This window comes from Neophocaena asiaeorientalis, unplaced genomic scaffold (assembly GCF_003031525.2).
Source record: "Neophocaena asiaeorientalis asiaeorientalis breed wild unplaced genomic scaffold, Neophocaena_asiaeorientalis_V1.1 scaffold254, whole genome shotgun sequence".
Taxonomy (NCBI): domain Eukaryota; kingdom Metazoa; phylum Chordata; class Mammalia; order Artiodactyla; family Phocoenidae; genus Neophocaena; species Neophocaena asiaeorientalis.
Window position 1 is genome coordinate 1,427,600 of NW_020174705.1, and position 20,481 is coordinate 1,448,080.

General features: G+C 55.9%; 1 protein-coding gene across 2 annotated transcripts in view; it reads left to right on the forward strand.

Annotated features, from left to right (window-relative positions):
• Nucleotides 1-18,375, forward strand: part of CRAMP1 (cramped chromatin regulator 1) — a 57,170-nt gene extending 38,795 nt beyond the window's left edge. Inside the window, exons 6-20 of one of the 2 annotated variants that reach the window (XM_024759435.1) lie at nucleotides 112-197; nucleotides 660-783; nucleotides 1,611-1,692; nucleotides 2,182-3,348; nucleotides 5,707-5,884; nucleotides 7,555-7,736; nucleotides 7,824-7,898; nucleotides 9,916-9,997; nucleotides 10,889-10,993; nucleotides 11,111-11,289; nucleotides 12,046-12,108; nucleotides 12,614-12,845; nucleotides 13,639-13,803; nucleotides 14,754-14,899; nucleotides 16,702-18,375. In XM_024759435.1, coding sequence (XP_024615203.1) covers nucleotides 112-197; nucleotides 660-783; nucleotides 1,611-1,692; nucleotides 2,182-3,348; nucleotides 5,707-5,884; nucleotides 7,555-7,736; nucleotides 7,824-7,898; nucleotides 9,916-9,997; nucleotides 10,889-10,993; nucleotides 11,111-11,289; nucleotides 12,046-12,108; nucleotides 12,614-12,845; nucleotides 13,639-13,803; nucleotides 14,754-14,899; nucleotides 16,702-16,866 — 3,031 coding nt within the window. In that variant the 3' untranslated portion in view covers nucleotides 16,867-18,375. Of the gene's footprint in view, nucleotides 1-111; nucleotides 198-659; nucleotides 784-1,610; nucleotides 1,693-2,163; nucleotides 3,349-5,706; nucleotides 5,885-7,554; nucleotides 7,737-7,823; nucleotides 7,899-9,915; nucleotides 9,998-10,888; nucleotides 10,994-11,110; nucleotides 11,290-12,045; nucleotides 12,109-12,598; nucleotides 12,846-13,638; nucleotides 13,804-14,753; nucleotides 14,900-16,701 lie in introns of those variants that run through there. The other variant, XM_024759436.1, reaches the window with a different exon arrangement.
• The last annotated feature ends 2,106 nt before the right edge of the window (nucleotides 18,376-20,481 follow it).

Genomic DNA, 20,481 nt, shown 5'->3' on the forward strand with positions numbered 1-20,481 from the left:
ATGAGCCCTGGAGGCCAGGGTGTTTGCTTAGCCGGGGCCCGTAGTTACTGCGTGGGGTGGGAGTGACTGTTCATTTAGAGGCCTCAGCGCTTCTTTAACACTCCTCTCCAGGGCCACCACAGTTCGGTACAAAGGGAGGAACCTGCGGATCAAAGCGCCCATGTGCCGTGCCCTGAAGAAGCTCTGTGACCCGGACGGTACGTCAGACACGGGCTGGGCTGGGCCGCGCACCTGGGGCTCACTCCCATTGGGGAGGCTCACTGTCTGGCTCCAGCCGGGCTGAGCTGGAACACGGTGGCTGAGCCTGCATGATCCAGTCCTGCCAGCAGGCAGCTCCTGGACTCGAAACCCCGTGTCATAGCGGTGTGTCCTCTCGTGGGTCAAGTCCAGCTATGAAGTCCCAGCCGTCCTCAACGGAGCATCAGAGGTGTCAGGGCAAGTCTCCCATGGCCGGTCCGCGGCTCTGGTGTAGCAGATGTGCAGCTGGCCATGCTGGCACCTTTAGACCAGGTCCTTGCTGGGGCTCCTGCCAGTCCCACTTTCACTGAGGGCTGTTTTCCCCTTGCTCCTCTCTGGGTCCCTTAGCTGTCTGGCTGAGGACTTCACCTTCTCATCAGGGTCCGTCTGTGCCAGGCTCTCATGGCCCTTTCCTGTTGCAGGCTTGAGTGACGAAGAGGACCAGAAGCCAGTGCGCCTGCCCCTGAAAGTCCCCGTAGAGCTGCAGCCACGGAACAACCATGCCTGGGCCCGCGTGCAGAGCCTCGCACAGAACCCGCGGCTCAGGTAACACGCTATGTGTTTTGGGGGAGCGAGCTGCGAGGGACGGGGCTGGAGGGGAGGTGTTGGGTCCCTGGGTGAGCAGCAGACTCCACTCCAGTACTCTGACACCACCTGGGGGTAGTGTGGGGGATGCCTTTAGATTCAGGTAAAATTCACATAATACAGAATTAACTGTGAGCCCTTTTAAGAGGCCCGGTTCAGGGGTATTGGGTACCTTCACAGTGTTGTACAACTATGACCTCTCTCTAGTTCCAGAAATTTTCAGCCCCCCGAGAGGAAACCCCATGCCCACTAAACACTCACTGTGCATCCTCCTCCCACTCCCCAGGTCACCACTGGTCTACTTTCTGGCCCTATAGATTTGCCCATTCTGACATTTCATGTAAATAGGATCATATACTGGTGCTTTCTGTCTGGCTTTTCTCAGTGAGCATCATGGTTTCAGGGTTCATCCGTGTCGTAGCCTGCATCAGGACTTCATTCCTTCCATGTGTATTTTTATTTTCTTGGGTTTAATTGAGTCTAGAGCCGCCCTCTTGACCACACAGGGAGCTGGTAGAAGAAAAGGGTGTGTTGTACCAAGGCCCCTGTCCTGGTTGAGACCTCATACTGTAAAGGGCACTCAGGATCTCTGTTACTTTTTCTTGCAGTTTCTCGTGAGTCTCCTGTTATCTCAAATTAAAGAGTTAGTTTTTAGAAAAGAAGCCAGCAGCTCTACAGGGACATTATGGCTCTGGCCTTGAGACCCCCTGGCATCATCTTCCTGCCACAGCCTCTGGGGCTCCTAGAAGGTACCAGCCTCCCATTCCCCATCTGTCTTTTCTCTGTAGGATGATCGTGGAGCTCCATCGAAAGGTCTCCAGCCTCATCGAGTTCCTGAAGCAGAAGTGGGCACTTCATGAAGTGCGAGTTGTATCCTTTTCCTACTTAAAGCCACCCCCAGGCTCTGCAGCACCTGCTGCCTGAGAGTGAAGTCTCCTTCTCAGTCCTGGAATTGCAGCGGGGTCCCCAGGCATGTAGCAGGTGTGCCATGAGATGGTGTAGAACCAGAACTAAAACCCACAGCCCCTCATCCTCTGGGTTTTGGGTCTGAACCCCCTTTTTGACCTCCTTGCAGTGTTAGAACTCTGTCACAGCAGCCGTCCTTGCTGTAAGTGGCTGCCATCTGGCCCACAGGGTGTGGCCGAAGCATCCCTGCCAGCAGGTTGAACAAAGTGACCGAGGACAGCCCCACACCTACATCTTCGTGTCCTTGGCTGGCTTGTAGCCCTGCCCAGTTCCCAGCTAGGAGGGTGAGTGTTGGGTGTGGAGCCCGGAAAGAAGGAAGTACCTGTCGTGTCTCCCCGCTGGACCTCAGGGTGTGAGCTGCTGCTGCAGGTGGTTCCTTGACGGTGCGCTCAGCGGAAGACGTTTGAGGAGCAGCAGCTGCAGGACTCGTTCATGGAGCCATCGCAGGAGAAGGTGGCACTTCACCTGTTCCCAGGGGAGAACTGCACCCTAACCCCACTGCCGGGCGTGGCCCGAGTGGTACACTCAAAGGCCTTCTGCACGGTGCACTGGCAGGAGGGTGGCCGGTGCAAGCAGAGCACCAAGGACACCCACTCGCTGCCCCCAGCCCAGATCCTGGGCATCCAGAGCGGGCAGGGCACAGCCAGGGGCCAGCTGAAGTGCCCACGGGGTGGTGCCGAGGCCAAGGGCGGGGGGCGGCCCCCTCCCTCCACCGACGCTTTGCAGAGCTCTGGGGAGAGTTCCCCTGAAAGTGCACCTGGGGAGGGGGCCGCTGCAAGTTTCAGCAGCCCGGATGCCTCTGACAGGCTTCCCCCTGGGCTCCAGGATGCTGGTGGACAGCTTGAGAAGACCCCTGTGGCCGCTGCTGCAGAGGGTGGGGACGGCCCTGCCCGAGAGCCCGGGCCCCTGGCGTGTGCCTGTGGCCAGCTCCCAGACCTGGAAGATGAGCTCTCCCTCCTCGACCCCTTCCCCCGCTACATGAAGTCCTGTCAGGACCTCATCATCCCTGAGCAGTGCCGCTGCGCAGACTCACGGCCTTCAGGGTGCCCCTCCCCAGAGACCCTCGTCCCCAGCAGCGCAGAGGTGGCCGACCTCCCCCGGGCCAGGGCACCATCCCCTGTCCGCGTCCCGCCCGGCCCAGAGTCTCAGCCCAGCCCCGGGCTCCAGCCGGACGTTTGCACTAAAGACTTGGCGGACGCGCCTGCGGAGGAACCCCAGGAGAAGGCGAGCCCCTTAGACCCCCCGCCACCTCAGGGTCAGCCTGCCGTCAAGCCTCCGAAGGACGTCCCTGCCAGCCGGTTCGCCCAGCAGCTCCGCGAGGAGGGCTGGAACCTGCAGACCTCTGAAAGCCTCACGCTGGCTGAAGTCTACCTCATGATGGGCAAGCCCAACAAGCTGCAGCTAGAGTACGACTGGCTGGCAGTGCTGGGCCCTGAGGGCCAGGCCCTGGGAGGGCAGGCCCAGGGCTCCCGGGCCGGCTCCCCGCCTACCACCTTCCACAAGCAGCGCCTCCTCAGCTGCCTCCTGAAGCTCATCTCCACCGAGGTCAACCCCAGGCTGGTAAGTGTGGGTCAGAGCATGGCCCTTTTGGCTCCCCAAGGGCTCGCGGCTGGGTGGCTGGGGTCCAGAGAGGAAAGACCGGCCTTGTGGCAGGTGGCCTGGGGCCCCACAGGCTCCTTGGAGGAGGTGGTCTGAGGGTCGCCTTTCGTTCCCTGGAGTGGGCTGCACAGAGCATGTGGTTGGGGCTCCAGTTCCCTGCAGTTCAGGCCCCCGTCCCGTGGGGCTCACACGGGCTGCACCTTGCCCGGCTCCAGAGATGCCACTGAGCCCAAGTGTGTGGGCCGAGGGGACAGAGCCTGGGACAGAGGCGCAGAGGTGAGGTGGCAGCCATGGCCAGGAGCCAAGCTGGGCTGGGAGCGTTACAGGTTTCTGCAGCAGGAACGGCGAGGTCGAGTGTGTGCTTTGGAAAGGCCATCCTTGGAGGCCAGTGGGGGTGCAGCCTGGGTGCAGGGAGTGGAGCTGGGAGGGGTTGCTCTGGGTGGGCTGCGCCCAGGAGACCCTGTCAGGAGGTGGCTGGTTGGAGTGGTCTCAGGTTCCTTGAGAGGCTCCTGTGGGGGGCAGTGGCTGCCATGGCCCAGGGAAAGGGCACCTGGCCAGGTGGGCCTGGCCACAGCTTGTAACTGCCCCCCCACCCCCGCTCCTGGGAGGCCGGCCAGCAAAGCCCACACGTGGGCTGGAAGGTGCTGCAACCGGAAAGTCTAGTCCGCTCTCTGGGCACAAGAGCAGTGTCCTGAGGCAGGTCGATCCCGAAAGGTGCGTGTGCACTAGAAGGTGAGGCTCACAAGTTCCAGGAGGAGGCGCCGAAGCTCAGCGTGGTGGCCTCAGAGGAGTGGGGGCTCGGGTCACAGTCAGAACCAAACTTGAGGTGTGCCCATGTCACCGCTGTGACGGGTACCCACCTCCTGCTCCCCGGGGCAGACAGCACATGGTTTGTGTTCTGCCCCATTTCCCGGAGCCTCTGCCCTAGGCTCCTGCCCACCATCTTCCGGCGGCACTCAGCAGAGCTCATGGTGGGGAAGGAGCGCCACGTGGGACCAGTTCTCGTGGGGGTGGGTGGGGCCCGAGGGCCAGCAGTGGACTTTGGATTCAGGTGTGGATGTGACCTGCGGTCAGGCATGGGCAGTATTGCAGTGACTAGACAGAGATGATGAATTTAAAACACTTTTTCAAGTTTGGCTTTTGGAGGGGTCAGGAGCAGAGACGGGGGAGACCGGAGCGTGTCCAGACCCCTAGGAAAGGAGGCCAGGCCAGGCCGGCTCCTAAGGAGGCGGGAGTTCTGGTACACGGCCGAGGTGCTGGCCTTGGCCTCAGCCTCAACTGGGAGAGAAGAGTAGAGCAAGTTGGAAGTGCAGAGTATGCAGAGCAAGGCGCTCAGATCTGTGGTTCCTGAAGTGGGGTCCCTGGCCAGCAGCCTCGGCATCACCTGGGAACTCGTTAGGGATGCAGGTTCTTGCAGCCCAGGAGATTGTTTTGACGAGACGCCCCCACCCCCATGCCCTGTTTGGTGATTCTGATGCAGCTCAGGTGTGAGAATCCCTTGCTCAAGGCCCCAGGAGAAATAGAGGACCTTGAATTAGAGATGGCCTGCCTGGCCAGGCGGCCCCTCCCTGCGATATCTCTGCAGGTGGGACGCTGACAAACAAGTGCAGCGATGGCCGCCCTGCCCCAGGAGGCTGACAGGCACTCAGGTGGGAGGTGGGGGTGTCGAGATCCAGTGAATGGAGTAGGAAGGGACACAGCAGGGGTCCCAGGGAAAGGAGAAGGTGGGTCAGGCCAGGGCGAAGGGCATGGGAGACACAGAAAGAGGTGCAGGGTAGGTGGGGCTGGGTGAGAGCATGGGGAGTGGGTGCTGGGAAGAACTGAGGGGGCGGGGCAGGATGGTGGAGTCATGGGAGAGATCAGGTGAGTAGAAGGGGTGCCTCTATGGCCGAGGACCCCAACACTCAGTGACAGCAGGAGAGTGGAGGCAGCGGCCTCAGGTAGGGGCCCACGAAAACCCTGAGGTGGAGGTTTTGACTAAGCAGAGGACTCCTTGGCTGTGATTGTGTTTGATTTTACAAATTAATCTGTATTTCCTTCCTCTGACTCACAATCAGAAGAAGCTTTAAGAAGGAGAGTCCCTGTCACTTGCCACTCAGCCTCCCCTCCCGTCACGGTGCAGGGGTACGCCCCGTCCGTGCCACCGCAGCAGTGAACGCAGAAGGGCTCCTGGAGGACAGCGGTTGTTCCCCTGAGGGCCTGGGGGCACCAACCTGTGTGTCATGGAGTGTGACCCTGGGTCCTTTGCTGTCCTGTCACACTCCACAAGCATTGTTCCGTGCTGAGTTTGGCCAATGTTTTGGCCCGTTTCTGTCCCAGGCTCCAGAAGCGAACACTGGCTCCACGGCCTCAGTGAGGCCCGCCCAGGAGGAGCAGTCGACGACACCCCCGGGGAAGGTGGTGACTGTCAGCACCCGCAGCCCACGCTGCCCTCGAAACCAGGCTGCCCTCCGTCACGGCAAGACCTTCTCCCCCAGCTCCACACCTTGCTCCTCAGGTGAGGCCCAGACAGCCACAGGCAGCCTCCTGGGTCCTTGCTGGGCGTTGCGGGCTGCACAGAGCCGAGAGCTCTGGGCTGCCTGAGGCCTCGCCCCACTCAGTCAGCTGCAGTCCAGCGGATGGTGTCGGGTACAGAAATCACTGCCTCCTCGAGGGGAGGGTGAGCACAGGGCCCGTCACAGAGGCTCTGGGGTCCTGGGTGCGGGAGCCGACAGGAAACATAGGGGACCCTTGCCAGTCTGGTCACTTTGGGGGATCTGGCTTTGTGAGGTCAGCAGCAGCCTCCATATCATGCCGAGTTGGTGGCATAAAGCATGAGAAAGGTTGGTTCTTTCTGAGTCTTACAGGGACTGTTTTTCTTTACATCTAAAGTATTAGAATAAAGAAACCTTCAGTTAAAGGATACCCCAGCAGTTGAACACAAGTCTTAGAAAGAAAGATGGGCTTACCTGCTGGTCCATGGTTGTATCTAGGAAGTAATTTAAATTCAGCGTCCTTTTTTGGATTACGTGGCACATAACCCTGGGATAAACATGACTCGTTTCTCTGAGTCATCAGTTTACTTGCTTAGTATTTTTTTTTTTTAATAAAACAGGTTGTCATGGCTAGAATAGTTAATTCTGCATGAATTTTAAAGAATAAGGCTGCTGTGGTGTCAGGCTCCCCACCTCCTGCAGTTCTTGTTTTCCATTTCCCTCCTGAGCTTTATCCTGTTTCCTTGCCGTGGCTCACGAGGGGGCAGCAGCAGAATCGGTTGTCTTTAAGGCAAAGGTGCGTTCCTCAGGCGTCAACCAGTGGTGGGCTAGCTGGGAGCCTGTATAGTCTTTGCCGCCTCCCTCTGGCTTTAAAGTTTTGTAATTCTGTGAACTCTTAAATATCCACACTCTTCCTCAATCGAGGATGCTTTTAGCCCAGTGTGCCTGCAGTGCTAGAATCCAGACAGGTGCTTAAAAGACCTGGTCTCTGGACTCTGCGTGTTGATTTAACCTCACAGATTTGCAAATAAAGAATAAAGAAAGGAGACTCGTCCCTACCATGAAGTGAGGGTGCTTTGCAGCAGCGCCTATGATGATGAAAACAGCAAGGAGAGTCCCCAGATAGTAGTTCCTAAATAAATATTTTCTGTCTTTTTATCTCTAGGTCTGTTTTCTGTATAATTAGAGATTTAGACCAAGGATCAGCAGACAGTGGTCCACAGCCTGCTTGTTATAAATGAAGTTTTATTGGCACATGGCCACATCCACTGGCTCACGTGGCTGCCTTTGTGCTGCAGCCGTAGAGCTGAGTTCAACAGAGACTGTGAGGCCCTCGAGGCTGACTTTTGTTGTCTGTCCATGTCCAGAGAACATTTGCTGACCTCTGGTCTGCACTAGATGATCTGGAAGGTTCTTCTAGCTCTGAAAAGTCTTTGAAGGTGACTCTGCCCTTCCCACTGAGATCAGAGATCAAGGAAAGCTCTGATCTGCTTACATGGTGGGAACTAGAATTTCAGGGAGAAAGGGAGAAAAGCAGATTTTTACAGCACTGAGATATAGGAAATTCCCTTTAAGGACACCAGAGAGGCTGTCAAGTATTCCTTTCTGATTTTCTTCCCGGTGGAACCCCTCCCATGCTGGAGGCGTTGCTGGGTGAGCGCCATTGTATCTGTTCTCCCTTCTCCTTCCCTAGGTTTGAGAAACCCCCCGAGGCCCCTCTTGGTGGCCGGTCCCTCCAGTGCCGGAAGTGGTGACTCAGATGGTGGCCTTTTTGCTGTCCCGACAACTTTGCCACCCAACAGCCGGCACGGGAAGCTCTTCTCTCCCAACAAGGAAACAGAATTGACGTTCCGTCAGCATCTGAACTCCATCAGCGTAAGTGGGGCCCACGCCTCCCTGCTGCTGGCCTGCCCCATGTGTGTGGAGAAAACACTCTCAGGGTCAGTACTGTCTTCCTCACAGATGCAGTCAGATTTCTTCCTGCCAAAGCCCAGGAAGCTGCGGAACCGGCACCTGCGGAAGCCATTGGTGGTCCAGGTCAGGAGCCCATCCACGTCTGCGTGTGCCTGGCCTCAAGGGCTGGCCTCTCCCTCCCACCAGCTGAGCTGCCCAGGACACACTAGTGTCCTCCTGCATCTCAGGTTTTCATGTGAAGTGGGGAGAATCCCTGCCCCTTCTTTTCTTCTTTTTAGCAGGATAAAGTAGTAACAGTGACCCTAACTGTACCTGAAAATAAAGGTAATCTTGGTACAGCATGAAAACCGCTTGCAAAAAAGACAGAAAGTTCTTGGGATTTGGGTTCCAAGGATGTTCCAGATTGGAATATATGTGAGGACACTCAGAACATCTGTTTATATGTATGTAGTAAATGGAAGCAGTTGGCAAGGTATATGGATTGACCAGAGGCCAGACCTCTCCCAAGCTGGTAATGAACTCTGGGAGGACCTGGGGATGCCACCTGCAGACCCAGAGGGGTGATCCAGGGATGAGAGGCACAGGAGAAAGAGGGCATTTTTATATGGAGGTGAAAAGATAACAGAGGTGAAGCTGAAGTAACTATGGGCCTGGAAATTTATGAATGTTTTTGAATTAATGCATAGGTCTCCTTTTGTTAGACTCAGAAATCTCTTCCTCTCTTGGAAGTAATTTATTTAGAAATGAGAGATTGCATGACAGATCTCAGGAAGGAAAATTTATTCCAAGTCCCACAGGTTTTTTTGTGCAGGCTAATTCAATGTTAGGGCATTTAATTTTGGTATATTTGGTTAAATACATTAACCATATGCCCTGGGCAAGGGAGCACACTCCCTGGCTTAGAGGATACCTCACGGCCCAGGGTCGCAGCCATGGTGCCCTCAGCTGCCTGTTGTTGTTTTGTTTGTAAACAGCTTTATTGATATATAATTCACATACCATGAAGCCTACCTGCTTAAAGTGTACAGTTCAGGGTTTTTAGTATATTCACAGGGGTGTGCAGCCCCCACTGCTGTGTCATCACCCCAAACAGAAGCCCGGCCCGTTACCTGCACCGCCCCTTCCCCAACCCTTGAGCCACTTCCTGTCTCTAGGGATCACATAATTTCACATAAATGGAATCACATTTCATATGTGGTTCTTTCACTTACTGTTTTTATAAAAAGTTTCATGGGCATGTGGCCACGGTACTTCATTTCCCTGCTGTCCACGGCTGCTTTCACACCACCGGGGTGCACTTGAGTAGCTGTGACAGAGACTGCGAGGCCCAGAGCCTAAAGGATCTCCCACCTGGCTCTTTCAAAGAGGCGTGAGGCTGGCATGGGACACCAGGGCCCGTCACCTCGTGTACAGTCACCCTGTTGCCTTGCGGCACCTGGTAGACCCTTGGGGAGCCCCAGTGGGGCGAGAGCCCAGCTGTACGCCCAGAGCTGCAGTGCCTCTGGACACTTCCGGCCTGAGAGATGCTTTCTGTCAGTGCTTCACCTCAACAGCTAACAGTGTTGGCAGTGAACTCCATTTCCTCTTAGGTGGTAGTCGTCATACCATGAAGGCGCCCTGAGCACATTGGGACCTGATGTTTCACACATGGGAGCCCTGGGCGTGTGACAGGGAGGAGCAGGCACCAGACCGTGGATGGGGTGGAGGACCGCATGGCCTTGGCCCCCTGCGATACAGGCGGCAACTTGATTTTCTTCACCCAAACAAGGGATATCTCGTAACAGTCCATATCAGTGGTTATAAATATTTATAGGACTAGTTGCATTCCAGCCAAAACCAGATGTTCTAGATAAAAGGTGGATTGTTCTGACATTCCCCCAGTTTTCCCTGGGGAGCTTCAATTCCCTGGGTTCTTTTTGGAGAGGACCCAGTGTTTAGGGGTCTGGGGTCTACAGAGCACAGCCATCCTCAGACTGTCTTGGAAGCCCTTGTGTCAACTCTAGAACCAGAACCCCCATCTGGTTACACTCAGCTCCCTCTTCTCTAGAACATTCCTTTACAATCCAGCACTAGTTTCCTGGGTGATTTTCGGTATTGGGGTCTTTCCATCACCTGAATATTGCCAATTTTCCCTCCACAGAGAACACTGCTTCCTAGACCGTCTGAAAACCAGTCCCACAATGTCTGTTCCTTCTCCATCCTGTCGAATTCTTCCATAACTGGTAAGTGCCGGGGCTTCTCAGGGAAGCTTTCGCTCCTTACGTGCGCGGCCCCGTCTTTGGGAATTGCAGGCATTTGTTTCTGTGGCCCTTTGAGTGACATTTCAAGCCTTCCTGGGTCTGTTCTATCAACATGGGCAGCGGTGTGGGCAGGCGTGGTCCCCTGACCGGTGGTCCACAGGCAGCTTCCTCCCAAGGTGGGCTCATACGGCCCTGGTTGGGGTGCTCTGCTTGGTTCAGTTTAGAGAAGGGTCTGTGGTCCACCCCATCCATGACATATTCTTGTCAGGCGTTTTATGGGACAGACGTGTCCTTAGGGTTTGCGACTCATGCTTTCATTTGGTCTGTAAGCTCAGTGGGGCCCTCACACTTTGCAGTAAATCTTATACAGTGAGACTCCTTCAGTGAAACACACATTCCATGACTTACCTTTTTATCGGTCTTGATTTTCACAAGACCCAGACAATTGCTCATTCTCACACCTACTTTTCAATGGCAGAAAGCCTGCCAGGAAGGAGCCAGCTTGCAGAGGCAGCACCTTGATCCTAGTCTGGTGCTCTGACCCCCTCAGAGGAGCCTGTAGCTCAGCTCAGGTGTGATAGACCCTTAAAGGGCTGTTCCCGTGGGCTGACAGTAGTGACCGCAGCCATTCAGCAGCCCCCAGGAAGCGCAGTGGTGCCGCTGTCACGGGCGACAGTGCTTTTTCCCCACCGGGGCCCTGTGTTACCATTAACTTCCCCAAGTTAGCAAGTGTTGGGACGTTTGGTGGCTTCCAGCTCGGCGTCCATGGTCCGGACAGTGGCCATGAAGGGGAGCTCGTGCAGCCCCTGCCGTGTGGCAAGAGGCCATCAGCTCATGTGCCTGACGCGTCTGCTTCCACTCTCATCCTCACAGGGAGAGGCTCCTTCCGGCCCATTCAGTCCTCCCTGACCAAAGCGGCTCTGTCCCGGCCGATTGTGCCCAAGGTCCTGCCACCCCAGGCCCCAGGCCACCTGGCCAGTAAGTCTCTGCGACTCTGCCCTGGCATGAAAATGAGGCCTGCACATGGGCTGTCCCCTCTGGGGCGCGTTTCAGGACGTCAGGAGACAAAGACTTGCACGTTGCTTCTGTTGCCAGGCGCTATCGACTTAGCAGCTAAAAGCGCCGGCATCATCCCTGGGAGCCCCCTCCCCGTCCTGGATGCCGATGGCTTGTCTGGCATCTCCCCGCTGTCTTCAGATGAGGTGACGGTGACTGTCTCGGGGCAGGACTCCACCGGCACCCACCAGAATGGAGACCCCATCCCCACTGTAGGGGTGAGTGTGTTTAGAAGGGCTTCTCTGAGCTGCCACCAGCTTTTGGGATGGGATGGTCAGTCTCCAGTCCTGGTTTGAAAGCCAAGGCCATGAGCTGAGGTCATGCTGGACTCCAGCTCTGCCTCTGGAGGGGACGGGCCTGCTGAGCGAGAGGAGCGTCACTGAACAGGGAAGTCTCAGCCTGAGTGAGACCATGTGGCGCAGCGGGTGGGGTGGGCTTGCCATGTGACCCAGGGAATCCACAACTAAGATGGGCATGGAGGTCTGCCCGCAGTGAAGGTAGCCGGCCTGAACAGGAGGTCTGCCCGCAGCGAAGGTAGCCGGCCTGAACAGCAGTGTCACCAAGTTGGCTGTCAGTCCACCCCTGACTCCCTGCTACTTGGGTGCTGCTTCAGCGGGCCCTGCTCTGCAGCCCCGCCAGCACTCCAGCTCCTCTGGTTCCCCCACCTGTTTGAGGGCTGCCTGAGGTGGGCAGGGCAGGTGGCCACTTAGGACTGCAGAGCCCAGCCCTGCCTGAGGACCCTGAGGTCGACCTCTTGCTAGGACTGGAGTTGATTGTGAATTGACAAATGGTCTCAAGTTTGGGGATGTGGGGGCGCACATTCTGAGAGCAGTGGGCTTTCCTGTGCTCCCAGGGAGAGCTTTCCAGCCTACACCCCCGTGCTCCTGCCTGTTAGGAGCCGTGGGGTGGACGGCTCTCCTCAGGAGCCAGGTGCCGGACCAGCGCTCACTGGCATATTCCTGGTGTTCTCGTAGGGCACGAGCACCCCGTTCATCAGTGTCCCCTCGAGGCAGGAGACGGTGGCAGACGGTTTCCAGGTAGAGTGTGCTGTTGGCTGCTGAGCAAAGTAGCTGCCCCAGGACCTCATCCAGCGCTGGGCCCTACCCTCGTGGTCCTGCTCGTGGGCCCGGGCTTCCTCCTCATGATGCCCAGTGGCCGTCCTTCCCCGCACCTTGCCTCCTTGGTGCACATGCGGCTCCCATCTCAGGCTTCCTTTCTCCCCTCTCGGGCTGGCTGATTGAGACACAGTTCTGGAAGGACTAAGTTTTCTGGGCCGGGTAGGAGGAGGTCATCAGCTGGGGGTGGAAGCAGATCCAGGCCACCTCGGCCCAGTCTCCCAACTGTGCCATCCCTCAAGGGTTTCAGGAGAAGGAAGTTCCCTGAGTGTGTTTCTCGCTGGAAGGATGAGTGACCGCTGGGGTCACTGCCTCTCTGTTGGTGTCCCCATCACTCAGTCACTGCTCTGTGGGACCAAGGTTGCTTTCTCATTGCTTGGTATGGACTGTCTGATCTGTCGTGTCTCAACAGTATCTGTCTCCGCAGAACTCGCCCGTTCTCTCCTTATCCGAGCTGTCCAAGGCTCCTCTCCACAATGGGCTCTCCACACCGTTGGCTTCGTCGGAGGCCTCCAGCACCCGGCTCTCTCCGCCCAACGTCTCTGCTCTGCTGGACATCTCCCTGCCCGGCCCGCCTGAGGACGTACTCTCGCAGGGAGAGCCCGCCACGCAGATCAGCGACTCCATCATCGAGATCGCCATCAGCTCCGGCCAGTACAGTAAGGAGCAGGGTGCCTCTGCACAGCCCTCCTGGAGTCAGTTCTCCCAGGGGCCTTGACCTCCCACCTGAGCGTTTGCCAGCCTCCAGGCACCTTGCTGTCCAGCTGTCCTGGGTGTTGAGCCTCTGCACCTACAAGGCACTGCCCAGCCTTGGCAGGGGCAGCGCAGGCGGACAAGGCCTGTACAGGACATGAGCCTGTTTGTGGTCTGGCAGGGCTGCCCCTGGCCTTGGGAGATAGAGCGGGCCCACGAGGCGTCTCCAGCCTGGGGATCAGGCAGGGCCATTTCCTTGTCAGTTCTCAACCTGGGTTGGACGCCTGCGGGGTTGTGGGTTTTAGGAGGGGTTGGACTGGTACCTGTGGGCCTTGGCTCCCCGAACCTGTGGGGATGGTGCTGTGGGGCAGCGGTATGGTGGGCGCCAGCTGGTAGAGTTCAGGCCGTGGATTCAGAGCTAATAGCTGGCAGCGTGTGGCCGTGGGCTGGTCACCGGCTCATTAGAGCCTGTTCTCCTTAGCAGTGTGTTGGGAGCCGCGGACATCTTGCAGGGCTGTCGTCAGCAGCAGGAGAGGGTGTAGGTGATGCCCTCAGCACAGGGCCTGCCTCCATCTGCTGTGGCCAGTGTCATTCTCTGAAGATGGGCACGGGTCCCTACTGTTGGGGGGCCCGGTGGGGTCCTGGGCCTCCCAGTTCAGCCGCGCATGCCACGCCACTCTGTGGCCTTCTTGGTGGCAGGTGGGGGAAGTGGGGCTGTTCACCCCACATGTCGGCTCTGACCCAGATTTTGGTTGACAGGTGAAGGAGTCCCTCTTTCTCCAGCAAAACTGAACGGCAGTGACAGTTCCAAGAGTCTCCCCTCCCCGTCCAGCAGCCCCCAGCCAGACTGGATCGCCTCCCCGACCCACGACCCCCAGTGGTGCCCCAGCGACCCCACGGACTCCTCACTCAGCAGCTTGTTTGGTGAGTCTCTGTGGAGGGCAGCCGGAATAAGCAGAGCCAGAGTCTGGACTCTCCACGCTCCTGGCAGAGGGCCCCTCCAGGGCTGTTCCTTGGTATTTAGGGGTTTTTTCTGCATCAGTTACATGTGGGAAAGTGCCCAGGCCCCAGTGTGCAGGTCACTAGGCTTTGGCAGATGTGTAAACCCTGTAACCATGGCCACGTCCATCCTGCGGTCAGTCCCTTGTGCCCCTCCCCCCAGGCTCACTGACAAGGGCAGGGTGGAAAGAGCTGGAGTGTTGCGCCCTCTTTGCTCCCCTCCTTCTGTTCTGTGGTGGCACGGCAATGACAGAGCGGAGCCTTCACAGGATGTGTTCATCCTCGTCACCACCGGTGCCTGTGGGACAGGAAGGGGCTGTTAGGGAAAGACTCACCAGCTTTGGTTTCCTGCACAGAGGAGTTTCTGAGGCACATCTGGGGTCCGTGCACTTTGCATTTGTAGAGAGCAGCCAGGGTGTGCACCCTGGCATGGGGCGTGCTGTTTGCTGACCAACTGGGTCAGCACCGTGTGGGAGCACCACACCTGAAGGCCCTGAACAAGCCATGGCTCTGGTCTGGGTGGTGCGGGGGAGCCAGCCCCCAATGCGCATTGCCTGCTCAGAAAGTCACAGAGAGCAGTGCAGACTCTGCAAAGTCGAACAGAAATCATGAGAAATTGGAAACAACCTTACATTGAGGTAGCAGTGGTGACCAGACAGTGAAACACTGTGGGGCCCCTAGAAAAATGAGATAGACTTTCCCGGGCTGCAGGGGACTGTCCAAGGCTCACCATGGGAGGAAAGGCAGGTGTGGCCTGATGCTTCCATCTGGAGCATCGTGCCCATGCAAGCAACGAGATGCCTGCAGGGCCCAGCCGGGCCTCCCTGGACCAGTCCAAGCCTAGCCAGCTCAGGGCCTCTCCTTCCTCTCTGCAGCGAGCTTCATCTCCCCAGAGAAGAGCCGGAAGATGCTGCCAACCCCTGTCGGAACCAACAGTGGCACCTCCCTTCTGGGCCCCAGCCTGCTGGATGGCAACTCTCGCGACTCGTTTGTGTCCCGGTCCCTGGCTGATGTCGCCGAGGTAAGCGCACGACCTTTCCCCCAAGCCTGGGTGCCAGCCTCCATCCCAGAGCTGCCAGACCCTCCGGCAGACCCGTGTGGTTACTCAGAACTGCTCACTAAGATTTACATGTCAGGAGCTGTCATGGACAGAGCCCAGCCTCTGACTGCTCCTGAGAGGGAATCTCTGCCAGTACTGGCCCGGCATTTGTCCCGCTGGCAGCAGGTGACAGACCCTGAGTCACAGCTGAGCCCGGGGCTCTGAAGGCAACTCTGGGTCTTGTGTATCCTCCACCAGCTGTGTGACCTCGGGCAGGGACTCTGTGTCCCCCTGCTCAGTCTCCTGATCTGCAGAGGAGAAGAGGCAGTAGTGGCGGTGCCATCGTTGCTGCCACCTGACAGAGGGGACCCTTGAGCAGCACCTTGGTGTCGTTGCTCGTGGCTGACCTGCCGAATGGAGGGAGGGCTGCTGCAGAGGCTCCTCTGCGATCACGTGATGACCCGGGAGTCATGCTGTGGCAGTGTGTCACCCCCATGTTCTGCCTGGAATGCAGCATCCCTCTTTTCTTTGTCCAGGCCGCTGCCTCACACAACCACCCAGGCCTCCATCCCACTAGGTTTGAGTGGTATCTGTGGGCAAGTAGGGCTGAGGGAGTGAAGACGGGTACATTTAACTAAGACTTCAGGCGTGAAGTAACAGGTACTGTAGGAGTTTAGACAGAGGCTGTGCTGAGGGGAGAACCTAAGTCTAGAATGCCCCTGGCCCAACCCCCAGCTCATTGCTGAAGTCCTAGAGCAGCATCTCCCCAACACCGGCTCCCTAGGCTGTCGAGGCACTTGTGGGGGGCCCTCGAGCATTTCATAGTCGATACTCGGGGGGGAACCTGGATCAAACAAAGCTCACACAGCTGCTTCCCAGGATGCCTCAGCTTCTCGGTGTCCGGACGTAAATCTCGAGATCCGAGGGGATTTTGAAAACAAATTTCAGTTTTTTTGAAATTTCTTGTAGTTAAAAAGTTTAAAGTTCAGTTCATCCTGTGCTCTACTCAGAATTTTCCGAAGGCTTCTCATTTGTATTTGTTCATTACATCAAGCAGTTTGTTAATGAATATTAATTGAGGGCCTACTAGATGCTGGGCACTGCTACAGGCCCAGAATGGACAAATTAAAGGCCCCATCCCCATGAGGCCGACAGTCCGGTGCTGGAGGTGCGGGAGGAGACAGTAAACTCCCTGGCTCTGCCCACAGGACAGTCCTGATGCGTGAGGCCCCACTGTGCACACTCTGGTCTCCTCTACTCTCTGCCTTACTCACTGTCACATCCACCATCTTCCTTGTTTCTTGAACAGCTGGCTGTTCCCACCTTAGGGCCTTTGCACCTGCTGTTTCTTCTCACGGGAATGTGCTTCCCTCGTGGCTTTACATGACTTGCTCCCACACTTCTGCACACACCCCGCCTCAGAAAACCCTCCTCTGACACGCAAGCCCGTGGCAAACTCCCTCCTCCACTTCTGTCTCCTTCAGGCCACCCCATAGTCCCTAGTTCTGCTGCCTTCCCTCTGCCTCTCTGTCCACTGACCGTCCTCCCCGGGGACCCACCACTCTGACCCGACAGCTGGGCGGCCGGGCTCACAGTGCATACTTGTCCACAGAGCGAGTGTTCGCAGTGACGGAGGTGATTCTGAGGTCGTCCCTGGAGTGCGGGGGCCGCTGTTACGTGGCCGCCAGAGGGACTCTCACCCTCATTGTAGAGGGAGTTGCGCTTAAGTCCGGCCATGGTGGCCAGCTGCCTGCTCACTCGTCTCCCCGTGTCCTCTCCCACAGGTTGTGGATTCCCAGCTGGTGTGCATGATGAACGAAAACAGCATCGATTACATATCCCGGTTCAACGATCTGGCCCAAGAGCTGTCCATCGCTGAGCCTGGCCGCCGAGAGGTTCTGTTTGATGGCGGTGGAGGTGGCCCCCCGGTCGGTGACCTGTCCCAGTGACTGTGCCTCATGGCTGGGGCAGCCCGGAGGCTGCGGAGGACAGCTTATGGGGTTGGTGGTCCTCGAGCATCATAGGGGTAGCCCTCTTTAGAAGAGAGAAAACATAAATCAAGCCCGGACTCCCAGGAGGCAGTCTGAACAGAGGCACCTCTGCACCCAGAACGTGCAACGTGCACACAGCCATGTCCCAGCAGGCCGAGGCAGTGGTGGCCAGGCGATGAGGGAGCGTCCTCGGCAAGGCCAGTGTCAGATGTGGCCCTGGCGTCGGACCCACCCCCTGCCAGGAGCATGTGTTAGGGTCTGCATGGTACCTACACTTCTGCCTCGGTCATTGTGTCAGACGTTTCAGGGTGTTTTCTTTCTGAGAGAAGAGTGGTGGGCCTGGCTGTCGTCGTTATGGCCTGGAAAGCTGTGACCTCCTGCTCTCTGCAGGGAGGCTCCAGGGCATTGCTGCCTTCTTTGCGCCAAACCCACTCCCTGCTTCAGTTTTTCCCTCTGCAGTGCGAGGACGAGGAGGACAGCTGGGCATGACCTGAGACAGCGGGCACTGCAGAGGACACTCCAATCATGGGGCAGTGGGAGGGTCCCAGGTCAGCGCAACTGGTGCCACCTCCCCAGAAATCCTGACCATGGCCTAGTGCTTCCTCATCTGGAGCTTTTGTTCTGACTGACTCAACAGGAAGGGGGAAAAGAATCATGTCTTATGCGGGTTGTGTGGACTTTTAAAAAAATCCCGCTAAGCTGGTCAGAAAATGTTTTTCTCGTATTTTGAGAATTAGGAGACATTGGAGAGGAAGAACAGGGTTCCTGTTTGGTTGGTTTCTTCCCCACATCTATCTGCACATTTCTTCTTGGTGACCTGAGATGTTATTTCTCTCTGTTAGGGTGATCCCCAAGCGCTCATTTGACTACAGATAAGACTTTCCTGATGATCTTGAACTTCTGACGTGTTTCTGCCTAGCATTTTGGACAGATGCCATTTGCAGGGAAGGTTCTCTCTTCCTTTCCTTGGCATCAGTGCAGAGTATGCCTCAATGCATATGTCTAATCCCTTGCTTGTATTTCTGCCTCATGGTCTCCTGTTTTTCTTCCTCCTGTTCAGGGAATCCAGGCAAGGGTCAGACATCACGTGCAGTCAGGGTGCGCTGAACCCACATCCCTCTGGTGTGCTCCTTGAGCCTCCTCAGATGACCAGCCGTCACCATCTCGGGTAGTGCAACATCCAGTCTTTCCCCAGAATGGAGTTAACACAGCTCCTCTGCCTTCTCAGCCTTGCGGGGCCAAACACACGAACCACCACCCAGGCACACCTATGTGGCTGGGCACCAGTGCTGTGGTGTTGGGGCACCACCCCACCTGCTGCTTACCCCTGCCCAGCAGCTGCAGTCAGTGTGGCTTCTTGAATCCGCCCCAGCCCACTACTGTTAGTGTTCATCACCTTGCCTCTCTCCCAGCTCACTGTGGACCGGCAGCCTTCGAGGCCAGCTGGGCCCTCTCTTCTGGTTCCTCCCCCAGAGCCAGTGTGCAAGGAGAGGGGAAGGTCCTTTGCGAGTACAAGCAGAGGGGCCGCTCTTGATCCTGCCGCCTCCCCAGTGTGGTCAGCTGCTCCAGGCTGCAGGTCGGGTTGTCCCCTCCAAGCTGCAGAGGAAGCAGGACAGTGGCTTCCAGGCAATAGCTTCCTTCCTTCCTCTCCAGCTTTCCTCAGAGCTCCTGCCTGTCATGTGGCCTCCCTCTTTCAGATCTGGATTTAGGCACAAACATCACTAAGAAAAGCCTGTGTGGGCAGCCCTCCTGGGCTCTTGAAAAAACAGTCCCAAAGCTCTGGAGGTCTGAAAGAAAGGGATGTGGTACCACTTTAAGAGAGATAGACAGCAGTATTTGAGTCCAGAGTCTCTTTAAACTAGCTTGTGTTTTGTGATCAATGTATCAGCTTCCTGAAATTAGTACCTTATTGAGCCAAACAAGATCAGTAGGTCTGTCTCTGGGCATCCGACCCGGTTAGATCCACAGTGGATCAGGCCAAGGTTAGACCACTGCCAGCTTTCTTGTATTCCCACTGTCTGGGACCAGAGATGCCAAGTAGCATTACTGCATCAATACGGGGGGCAGTGCCCAGTGGCGGTGGGCACTGTGCCAGGGACAGTGGCGATCCCGAGCTGCTTATCCATCAGGGGACACCCCACAGTAGTCTGGTTGGTAGGTTGGCACCTGTCACCTGGTGGACATCCAGCAGGAGGAAAACTCTGGAGATCTGGATAAGACTTTGTCGGCGCTTTATTCAGCAGCATGTCCCTCTTGGATCTCCCACACCGACTCCATTTGGGAGTAGCTGACTGCCCAGTGTCATCCAGTGGGGAGGTGAGTTGCGGAGGAGAGTGGACTGACTCTTCTCAAACTTGTAATAAAGCTGACATGATTTCAGAGAACCCTGCTTCTCTAGCAACCAGACAGGTATAAGCATTTGCCTGCCATATTAAGGAAAAATGGTGTCGTCTGTAGCATTAAAATGATGGATGCCTTTTCTCCCAACCTAAATGATTATATATGTATGAAAATAAGCAACTGTTATGTTAAAGGCTGGAATTTTTCAAAAGACCCAAGCAGAGACACCTCCCACTTCTGCGTCTCCCTCTGCCCTTCCAGCGGAAGTTGTGATAGTGTCAGTATACACCTGGGGCTTCCTTTGTGCATTTGAGCATGTTGTGATTAAGACCAGGTCAGTTTCTCAGAAAAATCTTCCCCTAGTCACTTTAACGTTGTCAGGGATCTTTTTGCTGATTCATCTCTTCTAAAGATTGAGACTGAATATCTTCGGTCTCAAGGGAGTTGTTTTTGCCTTGATTCTTCATTGTGAATATCCAGTGATGAGCATTCCATTCTTCAGAAGGTGCAGAGGCAAGTTGAAGTTCGTGATTCCACATAAGGTTCGTGATGGCATTTTTCTCATCCCTCTGTGTCTTCTGGGCGTAGGGTACTTGCTCAGGGAGTGGGGGTATTTGGAACCATTTAATCGGTTCATCCACTTGCTTTCCCACCTCAGTCCCATTCTCTAGCATTCTGTACCATAGCCTCATTACTGGTGGTGTCTTTTCAGTTTAATAGCATCTTTAACTAGATCACACCATTGAATCCAAACATGTACAAAGAACAGTCATAGAATAAAAGACACTTGAAACAAGTGGAGGAGGAAAACAGCAGTTGCTTTTTCTTTTTCTTTTAACATTGAGATCTATCAGATGCATTTAGGAGGTAATATGGCACTTTGTCTTAAGAAAAAAAAGAAAGAAACCCACAGCAAACCTTTCCTGACTTGTCAAAACTCTCCTAATCCTACAGTAACTTGTAAGTCGTGTTAGGTGAGGTAAGTCTTGGAAGCACTACAGTAGCCCATGCCCTTTGTTCTGTAACAGGATAACTGGCTCTAGAGCTTCTGGGCAGCAGAACTTATTGCTGTTTTTTATAATAATCGTTAAGCCATATCATCTAAGGTTTTCGGCTTGAGATGTGAATTTGTTTTATAGATTATAAATATACATATACAGTGTATGTATAAAGCAGAATGCCTGTCCTTCCTGATTATTTTTTGTACCATATTGTAAATTATATTATTTATTC